At 37.7% G+C, this 15,107-nt stretch overlaps 1 protein-coding gene across 7 annotated transcripts in view; it reads right to left on the bottom strand.

Annotated features, from left to right (window-relative positions):
• The window catches only part of FOLH1 (folate hydrolase 1), a 77,486-nt gene that overhangs the window by 32,161 nt on the left and 30,218 nt on the right, over nt 1-15,107 (bottom strand). For all 7 annotated transcript variants that reach the window (XM_081533350.1, XM_081533351.1, XM_081533352.1 and 4 more), the window contains 3 exons: nt 11,907-12,032; nt 10,485-10,671; nt 5,277-5,370 (listed from right to left, as the gene is read on the bottom strand). In XM_081533350.1, coding sequence (XP_081389476.1) covers nt 5,277-5,370; nt 10,485-10,671; nt 11,907-12,032 — 407 coding nt within the window. The remainder of the gene's footprint in view (nt 1-5,276; nt 5,371-10,484; nt 10,672-11,906; nt 12,033-15,107) is intronic.

The following is a 15,107-nucleotide window of genomic DNA, read 5'->3' as shown; positions in this document are numbered from 1 at the left end:
GAGACCTCTGGCACAATGTTAAATGCCCCAACATTCGAATCATAAGTGTCCCAGAGGAGACAACAAGAAAGGATATGAGAAAATACTTGAGATAATAGTTGAAAACTTCCCTAAAATGGGGAAGGAAATAGCTGCCCAAGTCCAAGAAACCCAGAGAGTCCCAAACAGGATAAACCCAAGGTGAAACACCCCAAGACACATAACAGTCAAACTAATGAAGATCAAACACAAAGAACAAATATTAAAAGCAGCAAGGGAAAAACAACAAATAACACACAAGGGAATTCCCATTAGGATAACAGGTGATCTTTCAGTAGAAACTCTTCAGGCCAGAAGGGAATGGCAGAACATATTTAAAGTGATGAAAGAGAAAAAACTACAATCTAGATTACTATACCCAGCAAGGATCTCATTCAGATATGAAGGAGAAATCAAAAGCTTTACAGACAAGCAAAAGCTGAGAGAATTCAGCACCACCAAACCAGCTCTTCAACAAAGGCTAAAGGATCTTCTTTAGACAGGAAACACAAAAAAAGGTTTATAAAATTGAACCCAAAACAAGAAAGTAAATGGCAATGGGATCATACTTATCAATAATTCCCTTAAATGTAAAAGAGTTGAATGCCCCAACCAAAAGACAAAGACTAGCTGAATGGATACAAAAACAAGACCCCTATATATGCTGTCCACAAGAGACCCACCTCAAACCAAGGGACACATGCAAACTGTAAGTGAAGGGCTAGAAAAGTCATTTCATGCAAATAGAGACCAAAAGAAAGTAGGAGTAGCAATACTCATATCAGATAAAATAGACTTTGAAATAAAGACCATGAAAAGCAACAAAAAAGGACACTACATAATGATCAAAGGATCAATCCAAGAAGAAGATATAACAATTATAAATATATACGCACCCAACATAGAAGCACCTCAATACGGAAAGCAAATGCTAACAAGTATGAAATGGGAAGTTAATAGTAACACAATAATAGTGGGAGACTTTAATACCCCACTTACACCTATGGATAGATCAACCAAACAGAACATTAGCAAGGAAACACAAACTTTAAATGATACAATGGACTGCTGCAGCTGCTGCTAAGTTGCTTCAGTCGTGTCCGACTCTGTGCGACCCCATAGATGGCAGCCCACAAGGCTCCAACGTCCCTGGGATTCTCTAGGCAAGAACACTGGAGTGCGTTGCCATTTCCTTCTCCAATGCATGAAAGTGAAAAGTGAAAATGAAGTCACTCAGTCGTGTCTGACTCTTCGCGACCCCAGGGACTGCAGCCTACCAGGCTCCTCCATCCATGGGATTTTCCAGGCAAGAGTACTGGAGTGAGTTGCCATTGCCTTCTCCATACAATGGACTAGTTAGACCTAATTGATATCTATAGGACATTTCACCCCAAAACAATCAATTTCACCTTTTTGTCAAGTGCATACGGAACATTCTCTGGGATAGATCACATCCTGGGCCATAAATCTAGCCTTGGTAAATTCAAAATATTGAAAGTATTTCAAGCATGTTTTCTGATCATAATGCAGTAAGATTAGATGTCAACTACAGGAAAAAAAATATTAAAAATACAAACATATGGAGGCTAAACAACACACTTCTGAATAACCAATAAATCACAGAAGAAATCAAAAAGGAAATCAAAATATTCAGAGAAACAAGTGAAAATGAAAACACAACAACCCAAAACCTATGAGATTCAGTAAAAGCAGTGCTAAGGGAAATGTTCATAGCAATACAAGCTTACCTCAAGAAACAAGAGAAAAATCAAATAAATAAACTAACTCTACACCTAAAACAACTAGAAAGAGAAGAAATGAAGAATCCCAAAGTTAGTAGAAGGAGAGAAATCATAAAAATCAGAGCAAAAATAAATGAGAAAGAAACAAAGGGGACTATGGCAAAAATCAACAAAACTAAAAGGTGGTTCTTTGAGAAAATAATTAAAATAGACAAAGCATTAGCCAGACTCATCAAGAAACAAAGGGAGAAGAATCAAATCAACAAAATTCAAACTGAAAGTGGAGAAATTACAACAGACAACACAGAAATACAAAGGATCATAAGAGACTACTATCAGCAATTATATGCCAATAAAATGGACATCTTGGAAGAAATGGATGAATTCCTAGAAAAGTATAACTATCCAAAACTGAACAAGGAAGAAACATAAAATCTTAACAGACCCATCACAAGCACAGAAATCAAAAATCTTCCAACAAACAAAAGCCAAGGACCAGATGGTTTCACAGATGAATTCTAACAAAATTTAGAGAAGAGCTAACACCTATCCTACTCAAACTCTTCCAGAAAATTGCAGAGGAAGGTAAACTCCCAAACTCATGCTATGAGGCCACCATCACCCTAATACAAAACCAGACAAAGATGCCACAAAAAAAGAAAACTACAGGCCAACATCACTGATGAACATAGATGCAAAAATCCTTAACAAAATTCTAGCAAACAGAATCCAACAACATATTAAAAAGATTATACATCATGACCAAGTGGGCTTTATCCCAGGGATGCAAGGATTCTTCAATATTTGCAAATCAATCAATGTGATACACCACATAGCAAATTGAAAGATAAAAACCATATGATTATCTCAATCTACACAGAGAAAGCCTTTGACAAAATTCAACATCCATTTATGATAAAAACTCCCCAGAAAACAGGCATAGAAGGAACATATCTCAACATAATAAAAGCCATATATGATAAACCCACAGCAAACATTATCCTCAATGGCAAAAACTTGAAAGCATTTCCCCTAAAGTCAGGAACAAGACAAGGGTGCCCACTCTCACCACTACTATTCAACACAGTTTTGGAAGTTTTACCCACAGCAGTTAGAGAAGAAAAAGAAATAAAAGGAATCTAGATTGGAAAAGAAGAAATAAAACTCTCACTATTTGCAGATGACATGATCCAATGCATAGAAAACCCTAAAGATACCACGAGAAAATTAATAGAGTTAATCAATCAATATAGTAAAGTTGTAGGATATAAAATTAATACACAGAAATCCCTTGCATTCCTATACACTAACAATGAGAAGACATAAAGAGAAATTAAGGAAACAATCCCATTCACCATTGTGACGAAAATAATAAAATACTTAGGAATAAATTTACCTAAAGAAACAAAAGACCTATATATAGAAAACTATAAAACACTGATGAAAGAAATCAAAGATGATACAAATAGATAGAGAAATGTACCATGTTCATAGATCTGAAGAATCAACATAGTGAAAATAAGCATACTACCCAAAGCAATCTATAGATTCAGTGCAATCCCTATCAAGCTACCAATGGTATTTTTTCACAGAACTAGAACAAATCATTTCACAATTTGTATGGAAATACAAAAAACCTCAAATAGCCAAAGCAATCTTGAGAAAGAAGAATGGAACTGGAGGAATCAACCTGCCTGACTTCAGGCTCTACTACAAAGCCACAGTCATCAAGATAGTATGGTACTGGCACCAAGACAGAAATATAGATCAATGGAGCAAAATGGAAAACCCAGAGATAAATCCATGCTCCTATGGACACCTTAACTTTGACAAAGGAGGCAAAAATATACAATTGAGAAAATACAATCAGTTTAACAAGTGGTGCTGGGAAAACTGGTCAACCACTGGTAAAAGAATGAAACTAGAATACTTTCTAACACCATACACAAAAATAAACTCAAAATGGATTAAAGATCTAAATGTATGACCAGAAAAAATAAAACTCCTAGAGGAAAACATAGCCAAACACTCTCGGACATAAATCACAGCAAGATCCTCTATGAACCACCTCCCAGAGTAATGGAAATAAAAGCAAAAATAAACAAATGGAACCTAATTAAACTTAAAAGCTTGTACACAATGGAGGAAACTATAAGCAACGTGAAAAGACAGCCTGCAGAATGGGAGAAAATAATAGCAAACGAAACAACTGAAAAAGAATTAGTCAAAAATATACAAGCAGCTCATGCAGCTCAATACCAGAAAAATAAATGACCCAGTAAAAAAATGGGCCATAGAACTAAACAGACATTTCTCCAAAGAAGACATACAGATGGCTAACAAACATATGAAAAGATGCTCAACATCACTCATTATGAGAGAAATGCAAATCAAAACCACAATGAGGTACCATCTCATGCCGGCCAGCAGTGCTGCTATCCAAAAGTCTACAAACAATAAATGCTGGAGAGGGCGTGGAGAAAAGGGAACCCTCTTACACTGTTGGTGGGAATGCAAACTAGTACAGCCACTATGGAGAACGGTGTTGAGATTCCTTAAAAAACTGGAAATAGAACTGCCATATGACCCAGCAATCCCACTGTTGGGCATACACACCGAGGAGACAGAATTGAAAGAGACATGTATACCCCAATGTTCATCACAACACTGTTTACAATAGCCAGGACATGGAAGAAACCTAGATGTCCATCAGCAGACGAATGGATAAGAAAGCTGTGGTACATATACACAATGGAATATTACTCAACCATTAAAAAGAATGCATTTGAATCTGTTCTAATGAGGTGGATGAAACTGGAGCTTATTATACAGAGTGAAGTAAGTCAGAAAGAAAACCACCAATACAGTATATTAATGCATATATATGGAATTTAGAAATATAGTAACGATGATCCTATATGCCAGACAGCAAGAGACACAGATGCAAAGAATAGACTTTTGGACTCTGTGGGAGACGGTGAGGGTGGGATGATCTGAGAGAATAGCATTGAAACATGTATATTATCATATGTGAAACCAGATTGCCAGTCCAGTTTCAATGTATGAGACAGGGCGCTCAGGCCTGGTGCACTGGGATGACTCAGAGGGATGGGATTGGGAGGGGGGTTCAGGATGGGGAACACATGCACATCCATGGGTGATCCATGTCAGTGTATGGCAAAAACACTGCAATATTGTAAATAATTAGCATCTAATTAAAATAAATTTTTTTAAAAAAACTAAAAAACAAAAGCACAGCGGAGCAAATGATCATTACAATCCCTGAAGTTTATGATCTGGAAAGACTCACTTTCATGGTGGTATTTCACTTTAATATCAGTATTTAAAGCAAATCCCAGATTAGAATCACTGTTGTATAAAACGGTGATAAAATTGTACATTCCACCCACCACAGAGAACTTCAGTATGGAATAATGAAGATAAAACATGGCACCTGAAGAATGTCAGTAAAGAGAATTACTCAAATAGCCATCTGTTTGTTTCTTACAAACTTACTCCAGGAGCTTCTGTGCATCATAGTATCCAATTGGATGAACAGGAATGTTTGGAAGACCGACAGCCTCTGCGATTTCACGTCTATAAGCATATTCTGAAAAAGTTGAACATATTTCTAATAAAAATGGAGTCTTTTTCAAAACGTTCTCTATAAATCACACTAACGTGAAAGTCACTGTCATGTCTGACTCTTTGCAACCCCAGGGGCTATACAGTCCATGGAATTCTCCAAGCCAGGATACTGGAGTGGGTAGCCTTTCCCTTCTCCAGGAGATCTTCTCAACCCAAGGATTGAACCCAGGTCTCCCGCATTGCAGGTGAATTCTTCACCAGCTGAGCCAAATCACACTAAACACACTTTTAAACTGCATATACTAGAACTGTTAAAACTAAAAAGACAGCTTCAAATGTTAACAAAAATGTGGTGCAACTGAAACTCTCATACATTTCTTGTAAGAGTGTATATACTCTTTACAGTCACTTTAAATAACTTCTTTGAAAATTAATGTTATGCAGAAAATTATACCCTATGGCACAACAACTACACTCCTAGTATTTACCCAAGAAAGACAGAAACATATGTTCACAGAAAGACCTGCACAAAACTGCTCATAGCAGCTGAATCTGGGTAGCCAATACTGGGAACCATCCTGCTGTTCATAAATAGGAGAATGAACAAGCAATTTATAGAGGAGTCCCAAAATAGAATTCTATTCAGCAATTAAAGGGAAGGAACTATCAATACACACAATAACATGACTAATCTCTACCTGTTATACTGAGTGAATGCAGCAAAACAAATGATGAGGTAAAAAATCACAAATTTTTCTATGACAAGACAATTAAACTTAGAAGGAAAAAGGATAACACGCTCTGTTTGTGGCAGTCTTTGCAAGTGTGCAATGTGCATCTGCATTGTACATTAACCAGACCTCCTCAAAGCAGAATAATATCAACCTCTGAAAAAAAAGGATCCTTTCTTATGATGTCAGTATCGTCATTTTAAGGTTAATATTTCTTTTTCACACCATACATGGAGTCGTATTGACCAAAGGCTTATTCTATACATGTGTTACTGGATCGAAACACCTTTGGGCAACTCTATGTACAAGTCTAATCTGTCAGTATGATGCATAAATTCTTTTCTCAAAAACATATAAAATTGCATCTCTAACTTCCAACCAGTGGACTAGTTCTCAGAGCTTCTGAGAATCTGTTCCCTGGGTTATCCTCAGTTTGGCATAAAAAACATTCTCTTTTCTTTCTTCTTAGCTTGACTGTTACTTGATTTTCTGTCAACACACAAAAGAACAGATATAATCTGATTCAATTTATATGAAGTTCAAAACCAAACTAACGAATGACAAAAGATATCAGAAAATGGCTGCTTCTAGGGGTGGGGCTATGGTAAATACTGACCAAAAATGGGTACCAGAAAACTTTCTGAAGTCACAGAAATGTCCTATATCTTATTTTGAGTGACACAGATACATACAATGTTTTTAACTTATTGAATTAACACTTAAGATCTGTGCATATTATTACATGTAAACTCTACCTCAAAACAAAAACACACATCCTGTCATTTCTCCAGATTTAAGAAAAATAAAAGCTATTCTTTCACTTTTTCCTCCAAAATTTCAGATCACAAGAAATTTATTTTTAATGTTCAGCTGCTCAGTCGTGTCAAATTCTTTGTGACTCCATGGACTGCAGCATGCGAGGTTTCCCTGTCCTTCACCATCTCCCAGAGCTTGCTCAAACTCATGTCCATTGAGTCACTGATGCCATCCAACCATCTTGTCCTCTGTCATCCCCTTCTCCTGCCTTTAATCTTTCCCAGCATCAGTTTTTCCCAATGAGTTGGCTCTTCACATGATATGGCCAAAGAATTGGAGCTTCAGCTCTAGCATCAGTCCTTCCAATGAATATTCAAGGTTGATTTCCTCTAGGATTGACTGGTTTGACTTCCTTGCAGTCCAAAAGACTCTCAAGAGTCTTCTCCTACACTGAAGTTCAAAAGCATCAATTCTTCCACACTCAGCCTTCTTTACTGTTCAACTCTCACATCCATACATGACTACTAGAAAAACCAGAGCTTTGACTAGACAGACCTTAGGTGGCAAAGTAATTTCTCTGCTTTTGAATATGCTTTCTAGGTTTGTCACAGCTTTTCTTCCAAGGAGCAAGCATCTTTTAATTTCATGGCTGCAGTCACCATCTGCAGTGATTTTGGAGCCCAAGAAAATAAAATCTGCCTCTGTTTCCATCTATTTGCCATGAAGGGATAGGACCAGATGCCATGATCTTAGCTTTTTGAATGTTGAGTTTTAAGTCAGCTGTGTCACTCTCCTCTTTCACCTTCATCAAAAGACTTTTTAGTTCCTCTTTGCTTTCTGCCACTAGGTTGGTGTCATCTGCATATCTGAAGTTATTGATATTTCTCCTGGAAATATTGATTCAAACTTGTGCTTCATCTAGTCTGGCATTTCACATGACGTACTCTGCATATAAGTTAAATAAGCAGGGTGACAACATACAACCTTGATGTACTCCTTTCCCGATTTGGAACCAGTCTGTTGTTCCATGTCTGGTTCCAAATGTTGCTTCTTGACCTGCATACAGGTTTCTCTGGAGGCAGGTAAGGTGGCCTGGTATTCCTATCTCCTTCAGAATTTTCCACAGTTTGTTGTGATCCACACAGTCAAAGGTTTTAGTGTAGTCAATGAAGTAGAAGTAAATGTTTTTCTGGAATTCTCTTGGTGTAGGTGATTGTAAAAGCTAGTCTTTTTATGGCAAAATGACATAATAATACATTACATGGGATTTTTTTAATTTAGAGCAAAATCAAAAAAGGGCAATGAATAGATAAAATAAGATAGACAAAATGGTATTCATTATCTCTATTTTTTTTGTGTTAGAACTATTCCATAATAAAGAGTGAAATTAAAAGAAAAATAATAAAGAATAGGGCACAAAAGGGAATTCAACAAATGGAAGCCTCATAGGGAGGCTTCTACAATGTCATCTTTTAAATCTGAGCATAGTAAACAGAAGTATTCCAGTTAATCTTATTTTATGTTCATAATTTTAGCTTTGTATAACAAACAGAGCTTAGGAGCAGTTGCATTTTTCAAAACTTGGGAATAAAAAGGCTAAGTTAATAAAGTTCAGGTAGACACATGATTTTATCATGTGTATTGATTAAAAATATGTACTGCTTAAAAAAAAACTATGACAATGTACTATGTTCAAAAATTTACAAAGCCAAACACATAAGCTTTAAAGGAGTCTACAATTAGATAGAAGGATCCAAGATGAAAAATAAATATGGAAATGCCACCAATACTTTGGTAACCTACTTTATCCAAGTTATAAACCTTTATTAATATTAAACCACATAAACTAAATGATGACAGATTTTTGTAAATGTCATCAAATAGCTGAGTACATTAAAAATATGCTCCAAGCTCCCTTGTTAATGATCTACTGTTTTACAGTAGGGCATTTCAGCATGAGACAAACACACGGACTCTGGAGCCAAACTATCTGAATTTGAATCCCCACTCCTCACTTACTGTTTACTTCTTTCTGGTTTCACATTCCTCCTCTGTCAAGTAGAGATAATAATACAACAAAGCTTATAGGGCCGTTAATGCATTAAAAAGCTAGCCTTTTGGAAACACTCCTTGAAAGGGATCACTACTGTCTTTACACAGAAATGACACAATAAGCATTTTCCAGACTCTGTATTCAAAATATGCCATTTCAGGGATTTATAGAATTTGTTTTACTGTCCCTTTTCTACAATTAGAAACTTTAAAAAACTGTATATTGTCACCCTGCTTATTTAACTTACATGCAGAGTACATCATGAGAAACGCTGGGCTGGAGGAAGCACAAGCTGGAATCAAGATTGCCAGGAGAAATATCAATAACCTCAGATATGCAGACGACACCACCCTTATGGCAGAAAGTGAAGAAGAACTAAAGAGCCTCTTGATGAAAGTGAAAGAGGAGAGTGAAAAAGTTGGCTTAAAGCTCAACATTCAGAAAACTAAGATCACGGCATCCAGTCCCATCACTTCATGGCAAATAGATGGGGAAACAGTGGAAACAGTGAGAGACTTTACTTTTGGGGGCTCCAAAATCACTGCAGATGGTGATTGCAGCCATGAAATTAGAAGATGCTTACTCCTTGGAAGGAAAGTTATGACCAACCTAGAGAGCATATTTAAAAGCAGAGACATTACTTTGCCAACAAAGGTCCGTCTAGTCAAGGCTATGGTTTTTCCAGTAGTCATGTATGGATGTGAGAGTTGGACTACAAAGAAAGCTGAGTGCAGAATTGAGGCTTTTGAACTGTGGTGTTGGAGAAGACTCTTGAGAGTCCCTTGGACTGCAAGGAGATCCAACCAGTCCATCCTAAAGGAGATCAGTCTTGGGTGTTCATTGGAAGGTCTGATGTTGAAGCTGAAACTCCAGTACTTTGGCCACCCGATGCAAAGAGCTGACTCATTGGAAAAGATACTGATGCTGGGAAAGATTGAGGGCAGGAGGAGAAGGGGACGACAGAGGATGAGATGGTTGGATGGCATCACCGACTCAATGGACATGAGTTTGGGTAGGCTCAGGGAGTTGGTGTTGGACAGGGAGGCCTGGCATGCTGCAGTCCACGGGGTCACAAAGAGTCGCACACGACTGAGTGACTGAACTGAACTGAAAAAATTGTGAAATCCATTAATTGGGAGAAGGCATTTATTAATATTTGGCAACAAAACATGATCTGATATAAACTAATTTGGCAGCAAGATCTGACTTGAGCAGACATGAGGCTATTTATATCATTTATGTACCCTCTGCTTAAAATGATTATTCCTACACTTTACTGTAAAATATTTACATACTTGCTTCCCACATTTTGTTCAAGCCTCCTATGTGAATGTTATGCAGTAAGGTATATGCACCATCTTACTTTTAAATATCTGAAAATGTCTGCATTTCAAAACCTACCAGATGCAAGAGTTCCAAGCAAGGGATAAAGGACCCAAACCAATAATTTTCTGAGTTCAAAACCCTTTAATATATTCTTAGATGCAAAGACAGTAAGAAAATGACATACTTTATCCTTTTGTCAAAGGAAATCTTTTGATAAAATCATTTCAAAATGTCAAAAGTTTCTGTGATGATTGAAGCTTGATCACTCACCATTTGCCGGGTAGCCAGGTGTGAGAGGGTCTCCTGCACCATTAAGATTTAAGATATTTCCACGCTGAACACCACCTCCAGGAAGATTCCAACCATCCGGATAGGCCTCCACCCCGGGAGCAACATAATCAGCAGGGTCTGAGTACAAAATGATCCCTCTGGCCCCAGCTAGCTGGGCATTTTTAACCTGGAAAGCACAGTCATTCTTATTTTAGGTTGGTTATTCGAAATTACACTTAAAAAGTAGCTAAAGCTTATCTTCAATCCTTATCTTTAATCCTTATGCTTACAACAACATCTCTCAGAGAACTGGTTTGGTCTTTTTCTTATGCAAGCTCTAAAAAACTAGTTTCCAGGTCTGGAATAAGCCCTCAGAGCAGATTTTAAAAACGTATCTATCAGTAACAGGTACCTTCTGTTTCCTTCCTCTAGTCTAGAAGCACAATAAGCAAGTAGATTTCACAGACTAGATTCCCATTTCTTCTATGGTTGAAAGAGAATATTTTTTAAATTAATTTCCCACAAAAGAGGAAACTAAACTATTAGCAAATCAAGTGCTCTATATGCTCAGTCACTCAGTCGTATCTGATTCCTTTTGACCCCATGGTCTGTATCCACCAGGCTCCTCTGCCCATGGGACTTCTCAGGTAAGAATACTGGAGTGGTTTGCATTTCCTACTCCAAGGGATCTTCCCAACCCAAACCCCTATCTCTGGCATCTCCTGCACTAGCAGGCACAATCTTTATCACTGTGCTCCCTGGGAAGCTCCAGATCAAGTGCTGGTAACTTTCAAAACCACTGTGCATATATTGGCTTGTCTCATTACCTCTAACAAAGAATTAACACTAAAGTTTAATTTAGTAAATATTTTCAAAGATAATATTTAAAGATACTAAAGACTAACAACAAATCCAATGCATGCTACTTCACAGACCACAGGGACAATATGTAGGTATAGAAAAACCTGTGCTGTTCTCCTTGAACTTCTACACTGGCCAAATTCCAATGACCCAGTTTAAAACCTGCCTACAAACTAGGAGGTGTATCCTCCCTATTAGGCAGGAATGGTAAAGAGTATGGGAAGATCACGGTCATCAAAAAATTTTAAGGATGTGGTTCTACCCATGTAAGATACAACATGAAAAATAGAAAAGTGTTAGTCCCTCAGTCGTGTCTGACTCTCTGCGACCCCATGGACTGCAGACCACCAGGATCCTCTGTCCATAGGATTCCCTGGGCAAGAACACTGGAGTGGGTAGCCATTTCCTTCTCCAGGGTATCTTCCTGAGCCTGGGATTGAACCCAGGTCTCCTGAATTGCAGGCAGATTCTTTACCATCTCAGCCACCAGGAAAGCCCAAGATACAATATAACTTTTTATTTTTATAGAAAAGAAAAAAAAAAGAGATGATTTTTTTTTACCTTATTTCCTCTGAAAATTTTCCCATATCTGGCAATCAGAATCTTCCCAGAGCAATTGATTTTCATGTCCCGCTCTAGTTTAAAGAAGTCTTCAGTTCGTGCGTAGTTAACATACACTAGGTCACCCTGTTGAGAACATAGATGACTTAGTACAAGAAAGATTTCATAAAAGAGATTTCTCAGCATGAAGATTGTTTTGTGTTTTTGAAAGAGGAAAGAAGCAAGAGTAAGTAAGAGGGTCAAAAAAGCCTCTGATAAGAGATTCAAGGGAGAAATGAACTTGAATTGAGAAGGCAATTAGCTGGGTAGAAACTTATGAATTAAATATTAAGTTTTGTTTATGTCAATGTCTCCTCTGTTGTCACTATAAAACTATAGAGAAGCATTCCCCAGGAAAATACACATAAACATACACACTGCCCCATGCAATTTGGAGGGTGACAGGTACCCTGGGTTAAAAAGCCCTTGATGAGAGCTTTATTCTCTTTGCAGTATACTCACAATGCATCTTCACATAACCAGGTAAGAAATAATTGTCAGGTAATGCCACTACTTTACAAATTTGGCTTCATGTCATAATAATGATCACAAGCATGTCTCTGAGTCTCAACAGTATCATTTGTAAAATGGCCTGTTAGATTAGATCAGTGTTCTTCACACATTTTTTTTTTGCTTACCTACTCCTTAAATTAATTTTGAAAAGCAATGTATCTCTCCTTTATTTTTAGATTCACATCTGAAATTGTTTGTCATATCTTTAAGTTGCCATAAAGAATGCAATTTCCAGCACATTATAAATATTAACATTTTCAGAAGGAATTTTACCTCTTTTATTTATATCCAAAAGAATTTAAATACTATACTGATTTATTATTCAACATCATTCACTTCAAAGCCACACTCTTCAGTCAAAATTTTATCATCAAGTTTTTTCCTTGAACTCGTATTTTCCCCCTTGCCTAAAGCATCTTACTATATACTAAGGTAAAATACGTTTCTACTGAACACCAGAGAACTAAGATGGACTGGAATGGGTGAATTTAACTCAGATGACCATTATATCTACTACTGTGGGCAAGAATCCCTTAGAAGAAATGGAGTAGCCATCATGGTCAACAAAAGAGTCTGAAAGGCGGTACTTGGATGCAATCTCAAAAACGACAGAATGATCTCTGTTCGTTTCCAAGGCAAACCATTCAGTATCACAGTAATCCAAGTCTATGCCCTGACCAGTAACACTGAAGAAGGTGAAGTTGAATGGTTCTATGAAGACCTACAAGACCTTCTAGAACTAACAACCAAAAAAGATCTCCTTTTCCTTATAGGGCACTGGAATGCAAAAGTAGGAAGTCAAGAAACACCTGGTGTAACAGGCAAATTTGGCCTTGGAGTACAGAATGAAGCAGGGCAAAGGCTAATAGAGTTTTGCCAAGAGAAGGCACTGGTAATAGCAAACACCCTATTCCAACAACACAAGAGAAGACTCTACATGTGGACATCACCAGATGGTCAACACCAAAATCAGATTGATTATATTCTTTGCAGCCAAAGATGGAGAAGCTCTATACAGTCAGCAAAAACAAGACCAGGAGCAGACTGTGGCTCAGATCATGAACTGCTTATTGCCAAATTCAGACTTAAATTGAAGAAAGTAGGGAAAACCACTAGTCCATTTAGGTATGACCTAGATCAAATTCCTTATGAGTATACAGTAGAAGTGACAAATAGATTTAAGGGACTAGATCTGATAGACAGAGTGCCTGATGAACTATGGACAGAGGTTCATGACATTGTTACAGGAGACAGGGATCAAGATAATCCCCATGGAAAAGAAATGCAAAAAAGCAAAATGGCTGTCTGAGGAGGACTTACAGATAGCTGGGAAGAGAAGAGAAGCAAAAAACAAAGGAGAAAAGGAAAGATATTCCCATCTGAATGCAGAGTTCCAAAGAATAGCAAGGAGAGATAAGAAAGCCTTCCTCAGTGAGCAATGCAAAGAAATAGAGGAAAACAACAGATTGGGAAAGACTAGAGATCTCTTCAAGAAAATTAGAGATACCAAAGGAACATTTCATGCAAAGATAGGCTCGATAAAGGACAGAAATGGTATGGACCTAAGAGAAGCAGAAGATATTAAGAAGAGGTGGCAAGAATACACAGAAGAACTGTACAAAAAGGATCTTCACGACCCAGGTGATCACGATGGTGTGATCACTCACCTAGAGCCAGACATCCTGGAATGTGAAGTCAAGTGGGCCTTAGAAAGCATCACTATGAACAAATCTAGTGGAGGTGATGGAATTCCAGTTGAGCTATTTCAAATCCTGAAAGATGATGCTGTGAAAGTGCTGCACTCGATATGCCAGCAAATTTGGAAAACTCAGCAGTGGCCACAGGACTGGAAAAGGTCAGTTTTCGTTCCAATCCCAAAGAAAGGCAATGCCAAAGAATGCTCAAACTACCGCACAATTGCACTCATCTCACACGCTAGTAAAGTAATGCTTAAAATTCTCCAAGCCAGGCTTCAGTAATACGTGAACCGTGAACTTCCAGATGTTCAAGCTGGTTTTAGAAAAGGCAGAGGAACCAGGGATCAAATTGCCAATATCCACTGGATCATCGAAAAAGCAAGAGAGTTCCAGAAAAACATCTATTTCTGCTTTATTGACTATGCCAAAGCCTTTGACTGTGTGGATCACAATAAACTGTGGAAGATTCTGAAAGAGATGGGAATACCAGACCATCTGACCTGTCTCTTGAGAAACCTGTATGCAGGTCAGGAAGCAACAGTTAGAACTGGACATTGAACAGACTGGTTCCAAATAGGAAAAGGAGTACGTCAAGGCTGTATATTGTCACCTTGCTTATTTAACTTATATGCAGAGTACATTATGAGAAACGCTGGGCTGGAAGAAACACAAGCTGGAATCAAGATTGCTGGGAGAAATATCAATAACCTCAGATATGCAGATGACACCACCCTTATGGCACAAAGTGAAGAACTAAGGAGCCTCTTGATGAAGGTGAAAGAGGAGAGTGAAAAAGTTGGCTTAAAGCTCAACGTTCAGAAAACTAAGATCATGGCATCTGGTCCCATCACTTCATGGGAAATAGATGGGGAAACAGTGGAAATAGTGTCAGACTTTATTTTTGGGGGCTCCAAAATCACTGCTGATGGTGATTGCAGCCATGAAATTAAAA

This window comes from Giraffa tippelskirchi, chromosome 10 (genome assembly GCF_054371585.1).
Source record: "Giraffa tippelskirchi isolate mGirTip1 chromosome 10, T2T-mGirTip1v1.2.pri, whole genome shotgun sequence".
Taxonomy (NCBI): Eukaryota; Metazoa; Chordata; class Mammalia; order Artiodactyla; family Giraffidae; genus Giraffa; species Giraffa tippelskirchi.
The sequence above is the reverse complement of the archived record's forward strand: the minus strand, read 5'-3'. Positions and strand labels throughout refer to the sequence as shown.